The 25,246-nt window shown below is 36.9% G+C and overlaps 1 protein-coding gene and 1 long non-coding RNA gene across 2 annotated transcripts; one reads left to right on the top strand and one right to left on the bottom strand.

The window, feature by feature from the left end:
- Window positions 1-8,690: 8,690 nt before the first annotated feature.
- Window positions 8,691-13,232, bottom strand: LOC113892430. The gene is made up of 2 exons (XR_003511047.1): window positions 13,191-13,232; window positions 8,691-8,911 (listed from the first exon to the last, which is right to left on the bottom strand). It is a non-coding gene; the product is annotated as an uncharacterized LOC113892430 (long non-coding RNA).
- A 3,405-nt stretch (window positions 13,233-16,637) lies between these two features.
- Window positions 16,638-18,844, top strand: LOC113892428 (ovostatin homolog 2-like). Its single transcript, XM_027541263.1, has 3 exons — window positions 16,638-17,275; window positions 17,608-17,766; window positions 18,414-18,844. The coding sequence occupies exons 1-3, from the start codon at window positions 17,234-17,236 to the stop codon at window positions 18,765-18,767; spliced, it is 555 nt and encodes a 184-aa protein (XP_027397064.1). The 5' UTR covers window positions 16,638-17,233; the 3' UTR covers window positions 18,768-18,844.
- The last annotated feature ends 6,402 nt before the right edge of the window (window positions 18,845-25,246 follow it).

Here is a 25,246-nt window from a genome sequence, read left to right as displayed (position 1 = left end):
TTATCTTTCAATTAAAAATAAATAAATCTTTAAAAAATTAGTTTTAGAGAAATAACAAAACTTGATTTGGATAAGCTGTGGAGTCTGAGAAGGAAAATTGGAGAAATTTTGAGAGGCAAATAAAAAGACAAGTTATATATACAATAAAACTTGTGAGGTACTGCACTTTTCTCTTGCAGGGAATGGGAATAAAACAATATAACTGTTTTCTGATGGGTTTCCCTGGTGGCTCAGCGGTAAAGAACCCGCCTGCCAATACAGGAGACATGGGCTCGATCCCTGGGTCAGGAAGATCCCCTGGAGAAGGAAATGGCAACCCACTCCAGTATTCTTGCCTGGGAAATCCCACGGACAAAGGAGCCTGGTGGGCTACAGCTCATCGTGTTGCAAAAGAGTCGGACACAATTTAGCGACCAAACAACGGCTTTTAGATAGTAGAACTGTTTAAAAATGAGGATAGAGAATTAGGTAAAGCAATGAGAGATTGGAACTCAGGAACATAGAAAACAACAGATAAGAAAACGTAGGAATAACTTTACTGGAAACTGTCCTCAGGCTAAATAAAGGAATTGGAACAAGTGATCAATAAGTCTCCCATTAAGACATAATGGATTCACAAGGTTCTCTCAGCCTCAGAAGCAAATTAAGGCATTGTTTACCATCTAAATGTATAAGAATGATTTTCCCATTTTCTGCTCTTTATGTTAAATAGGTTTCCCACAAGTCTTCTGAACAGATGGCTTTTGTGACTCTGTTGGTTAAGGGAGATACTCTTAAAATCTTTGAGAGGAGATCTGTAGCACTCTCTTCAGAAGAGACAGTGACCTTTGTGCAGACAGATAAACCCATCTATAAATCTGGAGAGAATGGTAAGTCAATATTTATGTTTCCTTCTTATTGTTGATTTCAGAAACTCTTTCTTCTAATTTTAAGCAATCCAAACACATTATTAAATTTAAATCCAAGTTCTAATTTGGTCTTAACTCTTCAGATCAAGAATTTTTAGAATTTTGACCAGTTGTCTAGGTCAGTTATGAAACAGTGCCCTCCAGTTTCAATTATTGAGTGCTTTGTTCCTTACAGTTTTGTGTCTATCTCACTGTTTACAAATTCTAATGACAGGCTTGCGTAATACAATGGCTGCAAGCTAGGGGTGTGTTACTTCATAATTTACCATCTGGGCAAACTAATTAAATCTCTATTTTGACTCAATTCTTTTCATCCACAGAATGGAAATAGTAAAAGTATCTCATTTTTACTGTGAGAATGAGATCAGATCAGATCAGATCAGATCAGTCTTTCAGTCATGTCCGACTCTTTGCAACCCCATGAATCGCAGCACGCCAGGCCACCCTGTGGTCAATGTAAAATAGTCTCTCTGTGTGCGTGTGTGCTAAGTTGCTTCAGTCGTGTCCCACTTTGTGCGAACCTATGGACTACAGCCCACCAGGCTCCTCTGTCCACGGGATTCTCCAGGCAAGAATACTGGAGTGGGCTGCCATGCCCTCCTCTGGGGAATCTTCCAGACCCAGAGATCAAACTTCTGTCTCTTATGCCTCCTGCACTGGCAGGTGTATTCTTTACCCCTAGTGCCACCTGGGAAGCCCAAAACAGTCCCTGGCACACAGTAAGTAATTTGTAAATGGCATTTATTATCATCATCATTATTATTCATACCAGAAAAAGGAATCATAAATCTGATAACTTAGGCAGAGCCCTTCTTCATTATTGTTGTAAGTAGAAGAAAGCAGAAAGGCCACCAAACTAAGATTCAGAAGGATATGATTTTTGTCTTGGCTCTGAGAATAAATTATCAACTTCTGCCAAGTCAGTTATGGTCTTTGAGATCTTTAGTTTTCTCATTTATAAAATTAGAAGTTGGATAAGAGCATCCACACACTTTGTTCTATGAGCCTAGCGGGCTACAGTCCATAGGATTGCAAAGAGTTGGATATGACTGAACATCTGAGCACACAGATGACTTACTAAAAAAAAGTAAAAGAACTAAAACAGAATTTATCTTATACTGAGGTTTTTTTTTTCTTTTGCTACATTATGTTTTCTCTTCTGGATGTATTAAAATACTATGATAACAATTATAGGTGCAAAAATAGCTAATATGGCTTTTTTGGAATTCTGCTAAAATCAATATTTGCCAACATTAATATATTTTTCCATAAAAATTACATATAACTCATGTGCACATGTGTGTATATATGTGCATGTGGGCAGTTGGGTCTGACTCTTTGCAAACCCCATGAACTGTAGCCCACCAGCCTCCTCTGTCCATGGGATTTCCCACGCAAGAATACTGGAGTGGGTTGCCATTTCTCTTCCAGGGGCTCTTCCTGATCCAGGGATCAAACCCAAGTCTCTATTGTCTCCTGCATTGGCAGGCAGCTTTTTGACCACTAGCGCCACATCAAAAGTTCGTGTGTAACTCTTATCATAGGTATTTCACATTTGACCTTCTATGATTAATTCTGCCACCAAGTTTTGAGACTTCCCTATGGGCTGTTATGGAAAAAGTTTCTAGTGGTGGCAGAAGCTCATGCCAATTTTGGTAACACCAGGTCATGATCAACAGAGGAATTATAAATGTGCAATAAAAAAATCTTTCCAAAAAGAACCCAGATCTCAAAGGTCTAAATCAGAGCTAGAGGAGAAGGAAGTGCAGTGTTCTATGAAAGCAAGGCAATTAATTTCACTGTCTATTTATAAGCAATCATATCTGGGAGAGAAAATAACAAGAGTAATAATTCTTATTAATAACTATAAGAAAATTAATAAATAATAAGAAAATATTATTGTCCCCTCTTCCTCTTTTAGTTAAACTTCGCATTGTGACACTTGATACTAAGTTCCTACCTATCAACGATGTGGTGAGTTCAGTCATTTCAAAGGCACAATGAAATCTAAACAAAATTACTCCATTGCTCTATAAGGTGTCACTGGGAAGTTTTCCATAACTATGGAGATACTTGTAACTACAGTTTCAAAGATAAACCTCAATATTAAACAAAAAACTTTCCTATGCAGTGGATTGATTTTTACTTCTCTAGGTCTTTTCATCCTATTAGAAAAAATGACTTCCATAGAACTTGCTTTTTACTTCCCAGAGGAAAGTTTGAGTCTGTTTCAGATTTAGTTTTCCTGGCATCTTTGGCTCTAGAAACTTTGCCATCTGGAACAGGGGGGAATAAGTCAACATTTAAGTCAGATAATCTTTATAATGCAATATCTGGCCCCCAAATGAACTGTTTTAATATTAACTTGAATTTTTCTTTCTTCTTTCAGTATCCCTTGATCACACTTCAGGTAAGAGATCTTTTTCAAACCCACCATTTAAAATGTTTAGATAAATAGTGATATGTGTGTAGTTCTCATTACGCACAGTGAGAAATTAAGATAACTGAAATATGGGGGAAGAGAAATTTGTACATGCATTTGTGTAAGGCACCATGTGAAGAACCAAAGAAAGGGCTGCCACTTTTAGTGTCTGCTGTGGGCCAAATGGGGCAATGGTGGATCCTCATGGAAAAAATAAGATTAGGCTCTTTGTAGGGGCTTCCCCAGTGGCTCAGGGGTAAAGAATCCACCTGCAATGCAGGAGACTCAAAAGACACTGATTCGATCCCTGGGTTGGGAAGATCTCCTGGAGAAAGGCATTGCAACCCACTCTAGTATTCTTGCCTGGCGAATCCCCTGGACAGAGAAGCCTGGAGGACTACAATCTATAGGGTCACAAAGAGTCAGACATGACTGAAGCAATTGAACATGCAACACACACCGGCTCTTTCTAAGGGAGGCTTATGTTTCAAATTGCTTGATTTTGGCTGCTGGCTCTTCTCAGTTTTAATTTAGCCACATTTTGTTTTAAGAAAATAGAAATCATAAGCACCTAAAAATGTAGGAGTACACAGAAGGTGATATTATAAAACGGACTCCACTTTAAGAAACCAGTTTGCATCTCCTTCTACCAGTTCAGATCTCTAGTGTAGTGTAATGTGGCTTTCAAATTTAATTGAAATTGCATGCCTGTCAGTAAATAACTTGTATCAATCAACTCCATGTATGTATCAATCAACTCCAACAGTATGTATTTTAATCTCTACATATAATAGATACCATGACTAATTAGTTCTAAAGGTTAATACATTGAGATTTAGTTCTTCATTAATGATCATGTATGTAAATATAGTCTATAAATGATTTTTATTTTGTTATATGGGTGACAACTTGTCATTCTAGTGGGATAAATAAATATAAGGTTGGCCATTTTATGTTTTCTGCATTATTAGTAACCTGTAAATAATATTATCTCCACATTTAAACATTTCATGCAGATAATGTTGTGTTCCATGGAAAGCAACAGCAAACTTAAGTAACATCGCTTTAAATGAGTAAAAGATTTATTGTTTTCAGAAACTGCTACCCTTGAGTGTAGTAGGTTCAAGGTTAGGGCAGTAATAGCACAATGTTACTAAGGCTTCTTCTATTTACTCTTTTTTCTTTCTTTTTTATTTTTTAAATTTTAAAAGTATGATAACACATTTACAGGAGACTTGGAAAATACAGAACAAAGTTACATATAGTGCAATTGTTTTTTTAAGAAGATAAATTAAGATTTTTAGTTGGAGTTTCAATATCAAACTCTCAAAATTAATAAAATGAATATACAGAAAAGTAGAAGATTATAGGAAACATGAAAAGCACCATGAACCAATTCAACATAGTTAAGATTTATGCAGTTTTGACACAACAGTAGGATACACACTCTATTCAAGTTCTCATAGACTATGAACTAGGAGACACTGAAACATATCCAGGGATGGAGAACAAGGTGCAAGAATTTCATGATCTAAAGGAACTGAAATCATACAGAGTCTTCTTCCTTACCACTGTGGAATGATGTTAGAAATCAACATCAAAAGATATTTGAAAATAACCCATATATTTTCAAGTGCAATGTGACATTTACCAAGAGAGATCTTTGACTTAGCCATTGAAAGCCTCGATAAAATTGGAAGAATGATAGAACACAGCAGGTGTTTGCAGAGAAACAAGCATTTAAATGAGAAATTAATTATCAAGATACTTTTTAAATCCCATGTATTTGAAAATTAAATGTCCACTTTTAAATGATGGATGTATCTAAGAAGCCATAGCAAGGAAAATTAGAAAATATTTATAATAGAAAAAAAATGAAAGAGAATTTCCCAGAATTTGATGCATGCAGCTGAAGCTGCTCAATAGACTTCTATTTAACCTCTATGTCATCCTCAATATCTTGCTTTATTTTCAGTGGCATTGATTCTTCTCTACCCAGTGACTTCTATTTACGTGTCATCAGCCAACACTCAATCACATGAGTAATTTCCTTACTGAAAGGAAGTTTACAAAATTAATTTAACTTTCTAGATTTTACTGTGGAGGAAAGCAAAAAAATAACAAAAAAGATGAGTAGTGAGAAATGTTTCTGTGCCTTTGTAGATATCTTTTAATCCAGATTTCTTTAATTCAGTTCAGTTCAATTCAGTCGCTCAGTTGTGTCCGACTCTTTGCGACCCCATGAATCGCAGCACGCCAGGCCTCCCTGTCCATCACCAACTCCTAGAGTTTACTCAAACTTATGTCCATTGAGTCGGTGATGCCATCCAGTCATCTCTTCTGCTGTCGTGCCCTCTCCTCCTGCCCCCAATCCCTCCCAGCATCAGAGTCTTTTCCAATGAGTCAACTCTTTGCATGAGGTGGCCAAAGTATTGGAGTTTCAGCTTTAGCATCAGTCCTTCCAATGAACACCCAGGATTGATCTCCTTTAGGATGGACTGGTTGGATCTCCTTGCAGTCCAACGGACTCTCAAGAGTCTTCCTCAACACCACAGTTCAAAAGCATGAATTCTTCGGCGCTCAGCTTTCTTCACAGTCCAACTCTCACATCCATACATAATTACTGGAAAAACCATAGCCTTGACTAGATGGACCTTTGTTGGCAAAGTAATGTCTCTGCTTTGGAATATGCTATCTAGGTTGGTCATAACTTTTCTTCCAAGGAGTAAGCGTCTTTTAATTTCATGGGTGCAATCACCATCTGCAGTGATTTTGGAGCCAAAAAAATAAAGTCTGACACTGTTTCCACTGTTTACCCATCTACTTCCCATGAAGTGATGGGACCAGATACCATGATCTTCGTTTTCTGAATGTTGAGCTTTAAAGCCAACCTTTTCCCTCTCCTCTTTCACTTTCATCAACAGGCTCTTTAGCTCCTCTTCACTTTCTGTCATAAGGGTGCTGTCATCTGCATATCCAAGATTATTGATATTTCTCCTGGTAATCTTGATTTCAGCTTGTGCTTCTTGCAGCCCAGCGTTTCTCATGATGTACTCTGCATAGAAGTTAAATAAGCATGGTGACAATATACAGCCTTGATGTGCTCCTTTTCCTATTTGGAACCAGTCTGTTGTTCCCATGTCCAGTTCTAACTGTTGCTTCCTGACCTGCATATGGGTTTCTCAAGAGGCAGGTCAGGTGGTCTCATATTCCCATCTCTTTCAGAATTTTCCACAGTTTATTGTGATCCACACAGTCAAAGGCTTTGGCATAGTCAATAAAGCAGAAATAGATGTTTTTCTGGAACTCTATTGCTTTTTTGATGATCCAGCGGATGTTGGCAACTTGATCTCTGGTTCCTCTGCCTTTTCTAAAACCAGCTTGAACATCTGGAAGTTCACGGTTCACGTATTGCTGAAGCCTGGCTTGGAGGCTTCCAACCCATAATTTCTTTAATTATGGCTGGATAATATCAATACATTTATTGAAGCAGGCTCACACAAGCTGCTAAAAGCAAATGATGGAGGAAGTGTGGCTTGAAGGATGCTTTCTTATTGTGGGACTTCCATTTAACAGTCTGTAATTCTTTTCACAATTTCAGATACAAGTGCAATAAAATGATAGAACTTTCTTTACTTCCCTGAACTACATGTGTTCAGTCACTCGGTCATGTCTGACCCTTTGTATCCCCATAGACTGTAGCCCACCAGGCTCCTCTGTCAGTGGAATATTCCAGGCAAGAATACTGGAGCGAGTTGCCATTTCTTATTCCAGGGGAACTTCCTGCCCCAGGGATCGAACCCATGTCTTCTGCATCTCCAGTATTGGCAGGCAGATTCTTTACTACTAGCATCACCTTGCTGTGTTGTGCTTAGTCACTCAGTCATGTCTGACTCTTTGTGACCTCATGGATTTCAGCCCGGCAGGCTCCTCTGTCCATGGGATTCTCCAGGCAAGAATGCTGGAGTGGGTTGCCATGCCCTCCTCCAGGGAATCTTCCAAACCCAAGGATCAAACCCAGGTCTCCCACACTGCAGGCAGATCCTTTACCCTCTGAGCCATTAGGGAAGCCCCAACTATATAAAGGATCACAAATTAAAAAGAAAAGGATAATATTCTCATACATCCTGTGCTTTTATTTCTTCTTTATTTTCTAGGATCCTCAAAACAATAGGATTTTTCAATGGCAAAATGTGACCTCTTCTCAAAATATTACTGAACTCTCATTCCAATTGATTTTAGAACCAGTGTTTGGAGATTACTCTATTGTCGTGAAAGAAAAATCAGGAAAGATATTGACACACCAATTTACTGTTAATAGAAATGGTAACCAATTGCTAATTATGATTGTTGTCTTATATAATTGAAGTGTCCAAAGAACTGTTCAACAAAATAACTTTTATGTTAGAATTAGACAAATTACATTAAGTTTGATTTGGTTTTCTGCCATTTTCCTTTCTTTTCCTTCTATGTTTTATTTTCTCTGCTTTCTTGCTCATCATTCATTGCCTGTATCCTTATTCTGAACCCTTCCTTTTCTCCTGAGGAAATATCCCATTATTTTAGAATAAAGACAACCATCTAGAAAGGATCTAAAGGACTACAGCAAACAAAATGTGAAGTTCCAAGAATAAGGCAAAGAAAGGAAAGGGGAATTATTAGTTAATGAAACACCATCACCCACTGATGGAATTTGGAGGCGTTGAACCATGATCTATACAGAGGCATACATAGAAAAATGTCATGTGTGGAAACACATTTACATGGTTGTAGTCATTTTTGCTCAGCAGTGTGTGAGAGCTGAAGTCACATTATGTTTCTCTTTGTTTCCAGTGTTGCCCAAGTTTGAAGTTAAGGTCAGTGCACCACAAACAATAACTATTGCAGACGATGAATTCCAAGTCAGTGCATGTGCTAAGTAAGTATTCAAGAGATTTAACTCCACCTGTCAATACAAGGCTTAGAGGAAACAAAAAAATGAGATCAACCGTGTAAACTTATGTATCTGCTTATATTAAAAGTATTAAAGAAGTTATGGATTGTCACTGTAGAATATTTGAAAAATATTGAAAAATGTGAGATATTACCTAAAATTAATTACATTAACTGCCATTAACACTTTATTTTTCTCTGGTCTTTCATGAGAACTTTCAACAATTATACTTTTTTACCCACTCCAGTTAAGAAAACCTGTCACTATATAGTGCCAGGCTTTTCATGTATTCCAATTCCTCTCTGCATAAACATATCTCTATGTGGCTATACCAAATTTATCTAACCACTCTTTTATTATATGACATGCAGCCTGTTTGATTTTGTTTTCCCAGTGACAAATAAAGTTATAGTAATGTCTTTGTGTATAAAATATAGCATTTTAATTAAAAATTATTTACTTAAGAACAATTTCCAGAATTGGATTCACTACAACAAAAGTGTAACAATACTCTGACAAATGTGCAACATTCTTTTAGTTTTTTGACTGCCATATTGATCACTAAGTATATTGTGCCCAAGGACGATTCCGACAGCTTGTCTAAAGCACCTTGCCTCATTGAATCTTCACCATCAGTGGATGTTTTCACTAAAAAAAAAAAGAAAGAAAGAAATACTGAAAATATCATAGTGGAGAAAAAGGCATTTTATCAATTTAATTTTAACTAATTTGAATCCACTTGATGTAAAAAAGGAATTCCTATGTGACTTGAGAAATTGTTATTTTCTTTTGAGGGGATTATTTCTAATGCCTTGCCTTTCCTCAAATTTCTAATTATAGTTAAAAAAAAAAGATCTAATATTTATTGAATGCCAATGAATGTGCTAAGCATTACATTTGTTAACTTTCTCACCATGTCACTGTGAGAAAGGAGCTATTATCAATTCAATGTTATAAAGAAAGATAATGAGACAGAGAATTTAAATAACTTATCAACATTAATGGGGTTTTTTGATGGAAGAACTACAATTTAGACCTAGGCTATCTAAGTTCAGTTTCTCTCCTAACCAAGACCTCTATTATACTTTATATAAACAATTGAAAATGTTAATATTTGCCATATTTGTTAAACATTGTTTATTTAACTAATGACATGAAAAGTACTTGCCTTTGAATATTTTCAGTAGTATATTAAAGATACATTGGTAAAGGGCAGCCTGGTAGAAACATGGGGATTTTGCTGAGAATACCATAAAGAATCTTAGAAACAGTTTCTAGTCTTTAAAAAAAAATGTTCTTTAGACTCTAGGAAAACAATCATATTTTTCTGAGTTTCAGTGAAGAATAGCTGATCATGTGCCAGAATTTTGTAAATGTAATGTATGAGATATTATAGATTATCTGTGTTAAAAATAATGGGATAATCAATATAAGGATCCTAAACTGGTTTCACTAGAAAAATCACACAGAAAACCAGAATTGTCAGTGGGATTAACGTCTATAATTTATCTGCTAAATGGTATGTTGAAAAACTGCAATGCATTTTATCGGGGTAGTCAAAATATTTATCAAGTATCACCTTCCAAAGACTTCCTAAAAGCTAAATGTTGATATGGAATTGAGATTTATTTATTTATTGACATGGAGCTGGGATTTATTGAAATGTTGATATGGAATTAGGATTTATTAAAACTTCCTTAATGTTATATTCTACTCAGATCTGACATTAAACAGTGTTGTCAGTATCAGCAATAATCAAATCCTGCAACAGGACTAGAGAGTTGAGAGCAGAGCTAAGCTTGCTCTCCATGGTTATTTCTGTGCAGGCTAAGAGAACATGATGAATGAATCACTGTGTCCAGAAAATAACATCAGTCAGTGAGTTGCCAACAATTAAGATTGCACAATACTGAATCATTGTTTCTTAACCATTCTCTGGGACTTAGCTTGGAACAGCCAGAGGAAACAACAACAAATTAGATTATTTCAGCAAACCACCTCAGAGATGAATTAAGCTTTTAAGAAGGAAGAAAATCGCCCACAGGCAAAAGTATTTTAATAAACTGCATTAGTATTCACCAAAAACTTTTCAGATTATAAAAGGAAAATGTTTATTCTGATCTGTATGTAAACTTAAGCTACATATCTTGTGGGTATATGTCAATTTGTAGGTGATAATGCAATAAGTTTTATCTGATAAATAAAAGACAGTAAAAAGAAGGAAATAAGATATGCTGGGGTATAACATTTGTGACCTGTTTAGAGTCTTGACTCTATTTTACTTGTAATTGATATTTAGAGTTGACAGATTATAGTGAGTTGGATTGAGTTAAAATATCAGAAGCATTGAGAATTTTTAAATAGATTAGTGGAAGAGAAAGAACATGGATTGTGGCCTAAGGAATATCTGAGTTTGAATTTTAGTTCCATCAGTTACAATGTGGAGAAGAGAGATACTAGATCTCAATTTACTAATCCATTAAATGAGATAACACACTTACATCTTAGGATCACTGGAAAAAATAAATGATATATGTAAACACCAATGTCCAACTACTAAAAAAAATATTATAATCAATACATTTAATAATATTCAGTTTTACTGTATACTGATTTTATATTTGTTTTTCTAAATACTAGTAGAAGGGATCCTTAAATAAGCCAAAGCTCAAACAATCAACATATTTGCCTTTGAGTCTTTAAAAAGCTTGTATTATAGTCTTTTGTGTGTTTGGGGAGAAAATGAAATATTTATTTAATCCCACCCCAAAAGACAGACTTTGCTAGTGGCTCAGACAGTAAAGAACCTGCCTGCCATGTGGGAGACCTGGGTTCAGTCTCTGGGTTGGGAAGATCCCATGAAGGAGGGCATGGCAACCCACTCCTGGAGATTCCTGCCTGGAGAATCTCCATGGACAGAGGAGCTTGGCAGGCTGCAGTCCCTAGAGTTGCTACGAGTCGGACACGACTGAGCAACTAAGCACTGCTGCTGCTGCCGCTAAGTCGCCTCAGTCGTGTCCGACTCTGTGCGATCCCACAAACGGCAGCCCACCAGGCTTCCCCGTCCCTGGGATTCTCCAGGCAAGAACACTGGAGTGGGTTGCCATTTCCTTCTCCAGTGCATGAAAATGCAAAGTGAAAGTGAAGTCGCTCAGTCGTGTCCGACTCTAGCGACCACATGGATTGCAGCCTACCAGGCTCCTCCGTTCATGGGATGTTCCAGGCAAAAGTACTGGAGTGGGGTGCCAACACATGCACCCAAAAGACATTATACTTTTGGTCAGAGCATATCCAGTATATGCCAATCCTTTTATATTTACTGAGTGAGAAATGAGAAGTGTTATTTAAAATATTAATCAAGAAGTACTTCATGATCCTGAGTAATTTATTTATGTGTATATATCTTTTGTGCTAGAGCAAGTGTTGCAAGCAGTTTTTAAAATATTTTTATCAGATTAAAATATAACTTTTGAAACTCAATTTGATCATTAAGTCCAAGTCACTGAGATTTTGAATTTTACATTACTTTGAATTTGATTTTTAAAAAAAACAACTGAATCTTCCTAACAGATTAAATGTCTAATTTAATCTAAATTAGAGTGCAAATAGATGAGCTTCCTAATTGAATTTGGTTGTTGGGTAGACATAGCTTAGAGATTTCATATATAACTTATGAATAAGAGACCATGAAATATGACCGTGGTATTGTTCATATTACCAGTATGTCTTATCCTCCTAGGTATACCTTTGGCCAACCTGTACATGGGAAAGTCCAAGTTCAGGTGTGCAGGGGATTTTTTTCCTCTGTGGCTTGTGAGAAAGACAAGAATGAAATATGTGAACAGTTTGTTGCACAGGTACAGATCATGATCTTTACTCCAAAAAATTAATTCTTGCTCATTTTCAATATTATTCTTTCTTTGATTCCATTTATAAAAGAGACTGAACAACACTATTTTCATGTTGTGGATAATGGAGGTTGTACATGGGTGAGGTAAAGAATGAGAAGAAAATTTAAGGTATAATTCATTCTCTAGGCCAAGTTCATTGCGCTTCACCTATATATTCATAGAATTTTTAGAATTTGAAAGATCTTATTGTCTTTTTTGTTTATACTGTTTAGGTGACCTCTCTGATCTTTCTTTGGAGTATCATAAACTATCCTTTACATAAATAAATCCCTGATGGCACTCACCATGCCACCTAGAATTGTCTTTATGAAAAAAGTTCACTTGCAAAAAGCTGTAATTCAGAGTATCTATTTGATTACCTTAGATTTGAAGTTCACTTTTGAAGCCACCATTTGCTTTTTCAGTTTATAGTATCATAACATTAATGATCATGAGCATCCCTTTGAGGATCACCTTTAGACTTCAAAAGCGAAATGTGTTTACAGCATACAGTTTGTATTTTAATTGTTTGTCCTAATCTCACTGAATTTTTGAACAGAAAATTACTTAGTCTTTTTGGTGAATATCGATATTTGGTTAATACAGACAGAAACCTATATTTAGGTAGGGATTGCAGACTAAAAAAGACTGAATGGAATTCTTTCACATCAGAGAACATTATTCTACGGTGTGGTTATAATTTTGTCAGCCATTTTACCCAAGTGATGGGGATTTCATTCAACTAGTGTTTAATTTTTCCCCGGTGTGAAAAATGCAACAATAAATAATCTGCTAAAAATATTTTTATGTATGAGAAGTTTTATTTATTTGAAATAGATCCCTAGGAGCAGATTTCCTGAGTCAAAGTAGATAAATAGGTGGATAGATATAATCATTTATAGATTTAATTTTTAAAAAATATTACTGCCAGCCATACATGAATTTTGCCATTTTGGTAGACAAAAATTTAGCTTGTTTTAACTTGCATTACTAGTGAGTTTTGGGCTTCCCTGGTGGCTCAGTGGTTAAGAACCAACCTGCTAATTCAGGAGATGTGGGTTCCATTCCTGGGCAGGAAGATCCCCTGGAGAAGGAAATGGCAACCCACTCCAGTATTCTTGCCTGGAAAATCCCGTGGACAGAGGAGCGTGGTGAGCTATAGACAAAAGAGTCAGACATGACTGATACTAATCAACAACAGCAATAACTCATGAGTTTGAGCATATTTTCATATTTTTGTTATCAGTTTGGACTTCTTGTTTGAGAACTCTTAATGATACCTGTTTTTCCTGTTGCTGTGAAATGGAAACTTTCTTGTTTTATGAATATTGCCCTCTAACCCTCTTGCCAGAACTAGAAAAAGCCTGCACACAGCAACGAAGAACCTGCATGCCACAAGAAAGATCCAATGCAGCCAAAAAAAAAGTACCCTCTAGTCTCAAAGCAAAATTTTTTCAAGTTTTTATTTAAATATTTGTGGTATTTTTGAAATACCAGAGCTCCTAATGTTTATGGGCTCTCAGCCCTAGAAAAATATCTTACCTGCCATTGTATTATACATGTAGCTATCTTATAAGATTTTAAAAATGTATCTAATCAACATATAATTTTTATTAAGTTCTAAAATAATTTTCTTTTCTTCCAGGTGGATTTTCATCTGTGTTAGTATCTACCTCTTGTACAATTTTGCCCTCCTAAATCATCTCATAAAAATGTTCATCTATTTTGTTAGTCTTTAACTTCTGCTTTCACCTTTTTCCTAACAGTACTTTCTGTTTCTGTATAACTTATTTTCATTTTCATGTTACTCTTTTCCTTAAAATTTTAGTTTATTTTATTAGTTCAAAAAATGTTAGTTGCTTCTTGTTTAAAAAAAAAATTCAGTGTTTTTACATTTTCAGTTAATCACAACATAACAGCAAAGATTTTGATGCAAGTATTTGTCCCTTGACAATGGCAACATCTAGATTATTATTGATTTACTTCACGTAGTCTCTTTGACTCAGGGATGACTGAAAATTTTTTCCTTATAATTTCAAAGCAATTAAAGTTCTTCTGATTACTTTTTATTATTTCTTTTTCATTTGTATTTTAAACAGACAAACTTGACCTTTTCTGTTGTTGTTGATTTTATAGCTGATAGTTCAGAGCACCACATACTCTGGAATCAGAATGCCTGGTTAGCTCCACCACCTCCCAACTGTGTAACACTGGGCAGATTATATAGCCAACCTGGGCTTCGTTCATTTATCCATATAAAGGAGATGATAATAGTGACTTGTTCATAACATGGTTCTGAGGTTCAATGAATTGATATATACCTCTAATGTTTTACATTTGAAATTAATAAACACTATATTTTAAAATAGAGTTAAATCTATATCTCTCTAATTACTCTTGTCGCTACTGAAATATTATCTACAGATTTTGCTTTATTTCATTTCATTTTACACTGGTAGCAATTTTAAAATCTTTATTGAAATATAGTTGATTTACCATGTCATGCTAATTTCATATGTACAGCAAAGTGATTCACTTGCACACGTATATATAAATACATGTATTATTTCTTTTGTATTCTTCTTTTACATTCTTTTCTCTTATAGGTTATTATAACATACTGAGTATAGTTTCCTATACTATGCAGAAGATCCTTGTTGATTAACTATCTGTATATAAATAGTGTATATATTGTAATCCCAAACCTCTTACCCCTCCCCCCTTCCCCTTTAATAATCACAAGTTTATTTTCTATGTCTGTAAGTCTGTTTCTAGTTCATAAATAAGTTCATTTGTATTCTCTTTTTTAGATTCCACATGAAATCACATATTCATCTTTTTTCTAACTTTCGTCACTTAGTATGATAATCTCCTGGTCCATCCGTGTTGCTGAATATGGCATTATTTCCTTCTTTTTGTGGCTGAGTAATATTTCATTGTATACATGCACCAGATTTTTCCTTTTTTAAATGAACAATTTACCTTGAAGTGTTTTGGTGTCACATATTCTGTTCTTAATACTTCTCAAATATTAAGGAGATTTTAATTTCTCAATCCTAAAATATTATTCAGATCCATTTTTCATTCTTAAATTTGTTCCCATCAATGTCTCCAGGAGAATATCCCTGAAATCTGTAAAATGTGCATTACTTCCACTTTGTTTTCATTACTGATGAAACTCCCCCCAACCTCCTCCTCCTTGTTCTGTAATTCTTGGTCATCTCACCAAGTTTGTGAGATGGAGCCATGGAGCAATTGAGGGAGCTATATATCTGTGCTGAAACTCCATATATTTTTAGAGACTTTTAAATCCCTAACCTTTTCATTACACTTTCTCTTCTTTTCAGTTGAAAAATGGTTGTGTTTCTCAAATTGTAAATACAAAAGTCTTCCAACTCTACCGTTCTGGACTTTTCATGTCATTTTATATCACCACAACTGTTACAGAAATTGGGACAGGTAATGCTCCTGTTTTATGGGCAATCTGGGGCTATATGCAGCTTCCTGAGAGATGTTTACTGAGTTAACAATGTTCACGAAATACAGATCAATAATTGTTCAACATGTGGAGTACATTGCCAATAGGTCAACTTGAGTGTTGCTTTTGAATAAGATTTTCCTAATAATACTTAAAATTATTAAGTAAATGCTCTACGTTTATATCTCATCTGTGCTTGCATCAATAAGACAGAGGGGCTTGACAGGTGAAAAAATTAGGTGTCTGTTTATAATTTTGTGTGATAATCAACTGCCAGGGCCTAGTTTTTTATTTAATGCATATTTCACAATCTACATCTAGTAAGTCTAATCCAGCTCTTTGCCTGTTTACGTAAATAAAGTTATATTGGAATACGACCATATTTACGCACCTTGCATAAGAGTGACAACAAAATTGAGTAGCTGTGAGAGGGGCTTGTGAATCGTGGGCTTAGAATAATAACTATCAGAACCTTTATAGAACTTTGCCAACTTCCAATTTAATACAACTGGATACATTTGCAGAGGCAAAAATCATTAGTGAAAAATCTGCACATAGTGAGGGTACAATAAATATTTGTTTAAAAAATGAAACAGAAAAAGAGGAATGCGAGATTTAATTTGAGGTAGTAAAACCAGATTCAGTTACTATTTCTTCTTACTTAAAAATGATTGCTGCTGCTGCTAAGTCGCTTCAGTCGTGTACGACTCTGTGCGACCCCATAGACGGCAGCCCACCAGGCTCTGCCATCCCTGGGATTCTCCAGGCAAGAACACTGGAGTGGGTTGCCATTTCTTTCTCCAATGCATGAAAGTGAAAAGTGAAAGTGAAGTCGCTCAGTCCTGTCCGACTCTCAGCGACCCCATGGACTACAGTCTACCAGGCTCCTCTGTCCACGGGATTTTCCATGCAAGAGTACTGGAGTGGGATGCCATTGCCTTCTCCTAAAAATGATTGAGATAATATTATTTATAAACTTCTTTGTGTGAATCTACTTGATAAATATTATAATGGCCTTCATAATAGATGCTTGACACATTTATATTGTAACTTACATGTGCTTGCCTCTGTTTATGACATGCCTTTTTGGTATCACAACACATTTCTACTTACTTTGCTATCAGATATATTTTTGTGAATCTGGAAAAAATGTGAAAACAGTTACCTTGCCGGCTAATAATAATTTTGGAAGTGAAAGCCTTATTTTTGAAATTGCTATGGTATTCTCCATCATAAGAAGAGTTCCAAGCCAGAAATGACTAGAATGGTAGGAGGAAGGACATTGAGTGTTCTCTCCTGTTTCTGATTCAAATATTTTCATGCTAATTACATTATTCAGCTTGATGAATTATATAACCTAATAGTACTCTGTAGCCTGCTCCTAGCACCCACACCTCCTTTTTAATGTACAACAAGAATATAATTTTGTGTATATGCATTTGCACATATACAAACAAAATCGAAGTTATTTGTTCTTCTGAAATTCTTGATCAAATGATATATTTCCCATAACACTGCTTTTCATTTCTTGCAGGTGTGCAGATCAGCGAAAAGTCTTCTATTTTTATCACTCCAGTGCTTGGAAGTGTGAGCTTCGAGAACATGGACCCTTTCTATAGAAGAGGAATTTCTTATTTTGGAACTGTGGGTTTGAAAAAAAAAGTGTTTTCATTTGATTTTCTTAGGTCATAGGTTGCCTTTTGAAAATTTCTGAACACTTTTTTCCTACTTTCAGAACACATGTGTAGCATGACTGTATATGATATATTGGAAAAAGTCCTAGGCTGAAAGAAAGCAATAGATACAATTATAGGTATCTCCATATCAAAAATTTTTCAATAGAACGTCTTTCTGCCTAATGGAATTTAAGATAATTACAAATAAACAATCACATTTGCAAATAGAAAATGCTTTCTTGGTAGAAATAGGACATTTTAATTTAAAAAATTAATGCTTCTTTTTTTGTGTGTGTGCAGCTTAAATTTTCCGGCCCTAATAATGTTCCAGTGGTGAACAAGTTATTGCAGTTGGAGCTTAATGACAGATTGGTAGGAAACTACACCACAGATGAGAATGGTGAAGCTCAGTTTTCCATTGATACTTCTGATATATTTGATCCGGAGTTTCGTCTGAAAGTAAGACATCAGAGTGGATGAGATCCCACAGAAGAAATGAATGTTAGGAATTTTGGAGATTAGAAATCTCTTAAAAGATACTTCGCATTGAAAATACATTTTAATACACTTTAACGTTTAGTGTATTTTATGTTTGTTCATTAAATAATACATAAGAATACTTATTCAAGATAACAGCCAATTACTATTATTACAAATTCTCCAATAACCAATATTTTCCTCTGAGAAAGTAGAAATAGCTCATAAAGATGATTTGGCTTCTTTCCTTTGACCATTTTGTGCATAGATAAGAGAGATACTATGATTTCTCCTCTTCTGTTTAAACAGAATTTTGCATTTAAACAATTGGTTAGTGTTCAAATGTAGCTGAAAGACACAAGGCCTAATGTTGACTTCAATGACAAAGTGAGAGAAACAACTCATTGTAGGCCTGATGAAATAGACATACAACTAAGGTCATGTTTTATATATGAAAAGAGGGGAGTGCTCTTATTATTTTACTGCCAGTAACAACTCTGAAATGTTAACCACAAGCTAAGATTCTTCCCTGTCCTGAAGAGATAAGAGGCTTTCCATTCTATAATAATGACTGTCCCTGGAAGATCTTTATACCTCTACAACCCATTTGCTTTCCTTTATCTTCTCAGGCCGTATATATCAGACCACAAAGCTGCTACCTTCCAAGCTGGTTAATTCCAGAGTACATGGATGGCCATTTCTCAGTCCAACGCTTCTACTCGCGAACCAGCAGCTTCCTGATGATTGAGCCTGAACCCAAGGAACTTAGATGCAATCAAGAGAAGATTGTTACTATACATTACTCTCTAAACACTGACGCATACAGGGATAATGCAAACATCAACTTCTTCTATTTGGTAAGTCTCAGTGGGTCGATTCATGGATCTTGTCTAATTGTCTGCTTAGCCCAGTACAGCTCAGAACCTGTACGTCAGTTGGGCCATGTTAATCAGATTGAACCAAGCTTCTTCTTTTGCGGGTGAGTACCACTGGGTCCACGAAGAACAAACCCAGAAATAAACACATAAAAATATCCAAGGTCATTTCAGTTTTTCCAAGGTCAAAAAGCTTAATTATGTATTTATTTTAAACTTTTTCTTTAAAACGAAGATCATGGCATCTGGTCCTATCACTTCATGGGAAATAGATGGGAAAACAGTGTCACACTTTATTTTGGGGGGCTCCAAAATCACTGCAGATGGTGACTGCAGCCATGAAATTAAAAGATGCTTACTCCTTGGAAAGAAAGTTATGACCAACCTAGATAGCATATTCAAAAGCAGAGACATTACTTTGCCAACAAAGGTCCGTATAGTCAAGGCTATGGTTTTTCCAGTGGTCATGTATGGATGTGAGAGTTGGTCTGTGAAGAAAGCTGAGCACCAAAGAATTGATGCTTTTGAACTGTGGTGTTGGAGAAGACTCTTGAGAGTCCCTTGGACTGCAAGGAGATCCAACCAGTCCATTCTGAAGGAGATCAGCCCTGGGATTTCTTTGGAGGGAATGATGCTGAAGCTGAAACTCTAGTACTTTGGCCACCTCATGCAAAGAGTTGACTCATTGGAAAAGACTCTGATGCTGGGAAGGATTGGGGGCAGGAGGAGAAGGGGATGACAGAGGATGAGATGGCTGGATGGCATCACTGACTCGATGGACATGAGTCTGAGTGAACTCCGGGAGTTGGTGATGGACAGGGAGGCCTGGCGTGCTGCGATTCATGGGGTCGCAAAGAGTCAGACACGACTGAGCAACTGAACTGAACTGACTGACGGCTGATTAACAGTGTTGTGATAGTTTCATGTGAACAGCGAAAGGACTCAGCCATACATATACAGGTATCCATTCTCCCCAAATCCTCTTCCGATCCAGGTTGCCACATAACATGGAGCAGAGTTTGCTATGCTGTTCAGTAGGTGCTTATTGGTTATCCATTTTAAATACAGCAGTGTGTACATGTCCAGCCCAAACTCCCTAATTATCCCTTTCCCCCCAACATTTCCCCCTTCCAGGGCAACCATAAATTCATTCTTTAAGTCTGTGAATCTGTTCCTGGAAAATTTTATTACTCAGAGTCTGCTATTTTATGCATTCAGTTCTAACTCACATTAAGTAAATGCATACCCTTCAGGAAAATGAAGTATTACACAGCTACTACAGCTACCAGAGAGCAAAGTAGGAGGTTGACTTTGATGAGCAATAAAAGAATTAGCCCTTTTGGTTCTGGCCCTATCCGTTTTGTCTCTATAAGGTTATGGAAAGGTGAAAAGCTACAAACTTGGGAATTAGGACTCCTGACTGGAATCCTCTCCCCTCTCCTATGTATTAGGTGAGCTAGCTGATCTTTGGCAGATTGTTTAAACTCTCTAAGCCTTAACTTCCCCAGCTATATATTTGTCACTGGAAGGAAAAACAAAAGACTTTGCTCCAAGGGTAAGTATTACATGTCAGGCAGTGTTATAAGGGGTTTTTTTTTTTTTTTTTAATTAACTCATTAATTAGCCCTGTGAGTATCTTCTTTTTATAAATAAGGGGACAGGGGCAAAGAGGTGAAATGACTTGGCTTATTTGAAGCCAGTTAGTCTCAACGGTTTCAGGGCTTTATTCACCCCTCCATAATCAGCTCTCAGTCAACTGTGGTCACTTGCTCTGTTCCTTCCCAAGTTGTGAAAGAGCCCGTTTTTCATATTTGTTTGTAAAAACTACTTTATCTTATAGAATTATGATTAGGTCATTCATTATATAATAACAACATGATACCTGAGCAATTGAATATTTCCTGCCATATCAGTAAACAAAGAATGTCACAGTCATAAGCAGCTGTAGCCACCATAGTTAGTGAGCTGGTGAGCCCTGAGGGGACTTGGTAAAGAAAAAATACTGGGAGTTGGTGATGGACAAGGAGGCCTGGTGTGCTGCAGTCCATGGGGTTGCAAAGAGTCGGACACGACTGAGCGACTGAACTGAACTGAGAAGCCACCAGACTGTAGTCACTCACTGCAGGAAGTGACTGAGGAAGTGAGTGAGCCCTGAGGAAACCTGAGAAATGAAAATACAGGATATTAGACCCAGATAGTTGGGTACTTATCAGAGGAATGATTTCAGTGAGCCCAGATCTTGCATCTTCCCATACATCGAAAAGTGCTAAATTCCTTAACTTGGGATATCTGGTTTTCATTAATTAACAATAACCTTTTGATGTACCTGCATTTTGTTGCAAGATTTCCCTCAGCTCCTCAGAGCAGGTCTCTCAGTTTTACTTGAAATGCTTTCTCCCAGGATTGAAATCCTAAAAATTCCCAGCAAATAAGGTATAACTCTCAACTTTTAGGTTGTGAATATATTTTTAAGTCCATATTCCATATTATCTAACATGCTATCACATGCTGTGTTTTCTTTGTTCTGCACAGGTTATGGTGAAAGGAGCAATCTTCCTCAGTGGACAGAAGGAGATCAGAAACAAAGGTGTATATAAAGCATTGACTTTTTTTTTTAAACATGTGCTCTACCTTCATTTTTCTGTCTTTTAAAGAAATGTTACTGTGATTCTAGTCAAGCAGTTAGGAAGGGCACTTAGCATTACAATTTGTGGATAGAGGCCCAGGGTAACCTGCTAAATATTTCAGTGAAAGAGATTTCAACTTGTTTCTATGATTGCTAGGCTACCAGGTACAATATGGAAAAAGTGATGTCCAAAACTCAAACATTGCTATTGTCTAAATTATGCAGTCTTCTTTCATATATGTACTTCCCATTCATTGATTGATTGGGGCTTCCCAGATGGCTCAATAGTGAAGAATCCACCTGTCAATGTAGGAGATGTGGGTTCGATCCCCGTGTTGGGAAGATTCCCTGGAGGAGAAAATGGCTACCCACTCCAGCATTCTTGCCTGGAAAATCCCATGGACAGAGAAACCTGGTGGGTTACCGTCTATGGCGTTTCAAAGAGTTGGACATGAGTTAGCAAGTGAGAATGCACACAATTTATCGATTAATTGATCTTCCTTTAAAATAAAGTCCAATTTGCTCTTTCTATCCATAAGCCATTCTTTTTTATCTAAGTGTACCCAGTGAGTCAGGAAACTTCTGGTACTGTGTCTGCTGCTCATCTCTCATATTTACACAGCCTGGAAGGGAAACATCTCCTTCCCCATCAATGTCAGTGCTGATCTGGCTCCTGTGGCTGTCATGCTTGTCTACACTCTTCACCCCAGTGGGGAAATCGTAGCTGACAGTGTCAAATTCCAGGTGGAAAAATGCTTTAAAAACAAGGTGAGGTCTCTTCTATTTCTTGCATGTTCTGAGTGAGAGGGGTGGGCAGTTTACTCCCTGGTGTCTCCTTGTTTTTTGACTGCTTATTAACCTTTACACGGTCATCTCACAATCAGCATTGGTACAGCTCAGTTATTAGGTGATGAATCATCAAACAGAATGAACCACTTTTGACAGCAGTGCCAATCCTGAGATGGCACGAGGGTTGGTGAAGGTGGTGTGCATGTGAGGATGGAGAATTAAGGGGGAGAGTGGGCAAGAGAAATAAAGGTACAGAAATCTATAAAGATTTACTTGGAAAAGATCAGACATAGTCCAACCACTGGGTTGGCCAAAAAATTTTTTTGGGTTTTCTATAAGATGCTATGGAAAACCATGAATGAAATGCTTGGTGAACCCAACATTTTCATGTAAAATAATCTTACTCATTCCTTTTCTTCCTTAATTTTAGGTTAGCATAAAGTTCTCGAAGGAGCAGGGACTACCGGGCTCCAGCACTGATCTCCATCTTCAGGCATCCCCTGACTCGGTCTGTGCCCTCCGGGCTGTGGATAAAAGCGTTCTCCTATTGAAGTCAGAACAACAGCTGTCGGCGGAAAGTGTAAGTTCTCAGATTTCCTCAAGTCTTACGCTCCAGATTATATTTTTATTTGAAATGGATCAGGTTAAAAATGTCAAACATTGTCTTTCTTTGTCTTTCTATGGATTTCACACTTAATTATTTTTCTTGGATGGCTCAGGACTCACAACAATAAAGAATTCTATGGATAATTATAATGGGTTAGGGATTATACAACTGTAGATGTAACCATATATATGAAAACCTAGAGTTAAATCTCAGTATCAAAGAGTATGCTTGGACATTCTGTTATCTGTTAATAGATCTTATATTTTCATAAGCATTTCCAAACCAGCAATTTCAGAATATTTCATCAAAGTCATCTCAATTAAAAGCTATTGGATATTTTAATTTCCCATTTTCTTTCATTTGCTTTTACTTTTTTTTTAATTGGAGTATAATTGCTCTACAATGTTATATTAGTTTTTACTATACAACAAAGTGAATCAGTTATATGTATATATATTTCCCATCACTCTTTTTTAAAATTTATTTTTAATTGAAATAGAATTGCTACAATATAATGTTAGTTTCCAGTATACAACAAGGTGAACCAGCTATATGTGTACATATACTCCCTCCCTGGTGTCCCCATCCCATCCCTCTACAGAGCATCCCTCACAGAGCACTGAGCTGAGCTCCCTGGACTGTACAGAATCTTCCCACTAGCTCTCTGTTTTACACATGGTAGCATATATCTGTCAGTGCTGCTCTCTCAATCATCCCAGTTCTCTATGTCTGTGTTTCTATTCTTGCCCTGCAAGTACGTTCTCACATTTTGAAGTTGCATCTTTTCCTTCCTCTAAAGATCTGATTATGTCCCATCAACCGCAAGGTTTGGAAGCTGCCACTTCCAGGCCCATATATTTTAAGCCCCTCTCTTATTAAATCCAAAGGCCATGATTCATGCTTTGACACTTAATGTTGTACTTTCTTTCATCTGGAGTTGACTAGTGTGTGTATCCTCCAATTTCTCCATGCTAGTCTTTTCTTTCCTTCATGTAGTTTCTTAAAATTTCCTTCTCCAACTTCTCAACAGTAGGAGCTCTGTTGGAATATGGTATTGATATTTCTTGTTGTTGTTGTTTAGTTGTTGTGTCTACACAGCCATCTCATCCTCTGTTGTCCCCTTCTCCTCCTGCCCTCAATCCTTCCCAGCATCAGTCTTTTCCAATGAGTCAACTCTTCGCATGAGGTGGCCAAAGTACTGGAGTTTCAGCTTTAGCATCATTCCTTCCAAAGAAACCCCAGGGCTGATCTCCTTCAGAATGGACTGGTTGGATCTCCTTGCAGTCCAAGGGACTCTCAAGAGTCTTCTCCAACACCACAGTTCAAAAGCATCAATTCTTTGGCGCTCAGCTTTCTTAACAGTCCAACTCTCACATCCATACATGACCACTGGAAAAACCATAGCCTTGACTAGACAGACCTTTGTTGGCAAAGTAATGTCTCTGCTTTTGAATATGCTATCTAGGTTGGTCATAACTTGTGCTTCCAAGGAGTAAGCGTCTTTTAATTTCATGGGTGCAATCACCATCTGCAGTGATTTTGGAGCCCAAAAAAATAAAGTCTGACACTGTTTCCACTGTTTCCCCATCTATTTCCCATGAAGTGATGGGACCGGATGCCATGATCTTCGTTTTCTGAATGTTGAGCTTTAAGCCAACTTTTTCACTCTCCACTTTCACCTTCATCAAGAGGCTTTTGAGTTCCTCTTCACTTTCTGCCATAAGGGTGGTGTCATATGCATATCCGAGGTTATTGATATTTCTCCCAGCAATCTTGATTCCAGCTTGTGCTTCTTCCAGTCCAGCGTTTCTCATGATGTACTCAGCATAGAAGTTAAATCAGCAGGGTGACAATATACAGCCTTGATGTACTCCTTTTCCTATTTGGAACCAGTCTGTTGTTCCATGTCCAGTTCTAACTGTTGCTTCCTGACCTGCATATAGGTTTCTCAAGAGGCAGGTCATGTGTTCTGGTATTCCCATCTCTTTCAGAATTTTCCACAGTTTATTGTGATCTACACAGTCAAAGGCTTTGGCATAGTTAATAAAGCAGAAATAGATGTTTTTCTGGAACTCTCTTGCTTTTTCAATGATCCAGCGGATGTGGGCAATTTGATCTCTGGTTCCTCTGCCTTTTCTAAAACCAGCTTGAACATCTGGAAGTTCACGGTTCAATATATACACTACTATATATAAAATCGGAGAAGGCAATGGCACCCTACTCCAGTACTCTTGCCTGGAAAATCCCATGGATGGAGGAGCCTGGTAGGCTGCAGTCCATGGGGTCGCTAAGAGTCGGAGAGGACTGAGCAACTTCACTTTCACTTTTCACTTTCATGTATTGGAGAAGGAAATGGCAACCCACTCCAGTGTTCTTGTGTGGAGAATCTCAAGGACGGGGGAGCCTGGTGGGCTGCTGTCTATGGGGTCACACAGAGTCGGACACGACTGAAGTGACTTAGCATAGCATAACATAGCATATATAAAATAGGTAATTTATAAGACCCTGCTGTATAGCACAGGAAACGCATCTCAATACTCTGTAATGGCCTATATTAGAAAAGAA

This window comes from Bos indicus x Bos taurus, chromosome 5 (assembly GCF_003369695.1).
Source record: "Bos indicus x Bos taurus breed Angus x Brahman F1 hybrid chromosome 5, Bos_hybrid_MaternalHap_v2.0, whole genome shotgun sequence".
Taxonomy (NCBI): Eukaryota; Metazoa; Chordata; class Mammalia; order Artiodactyla; family Bovidae; genus Bos; species Bos indicus x Bos taurus.
This window is presented reverse-complemented; position numbering and strand designations above follow the sequence as displayed.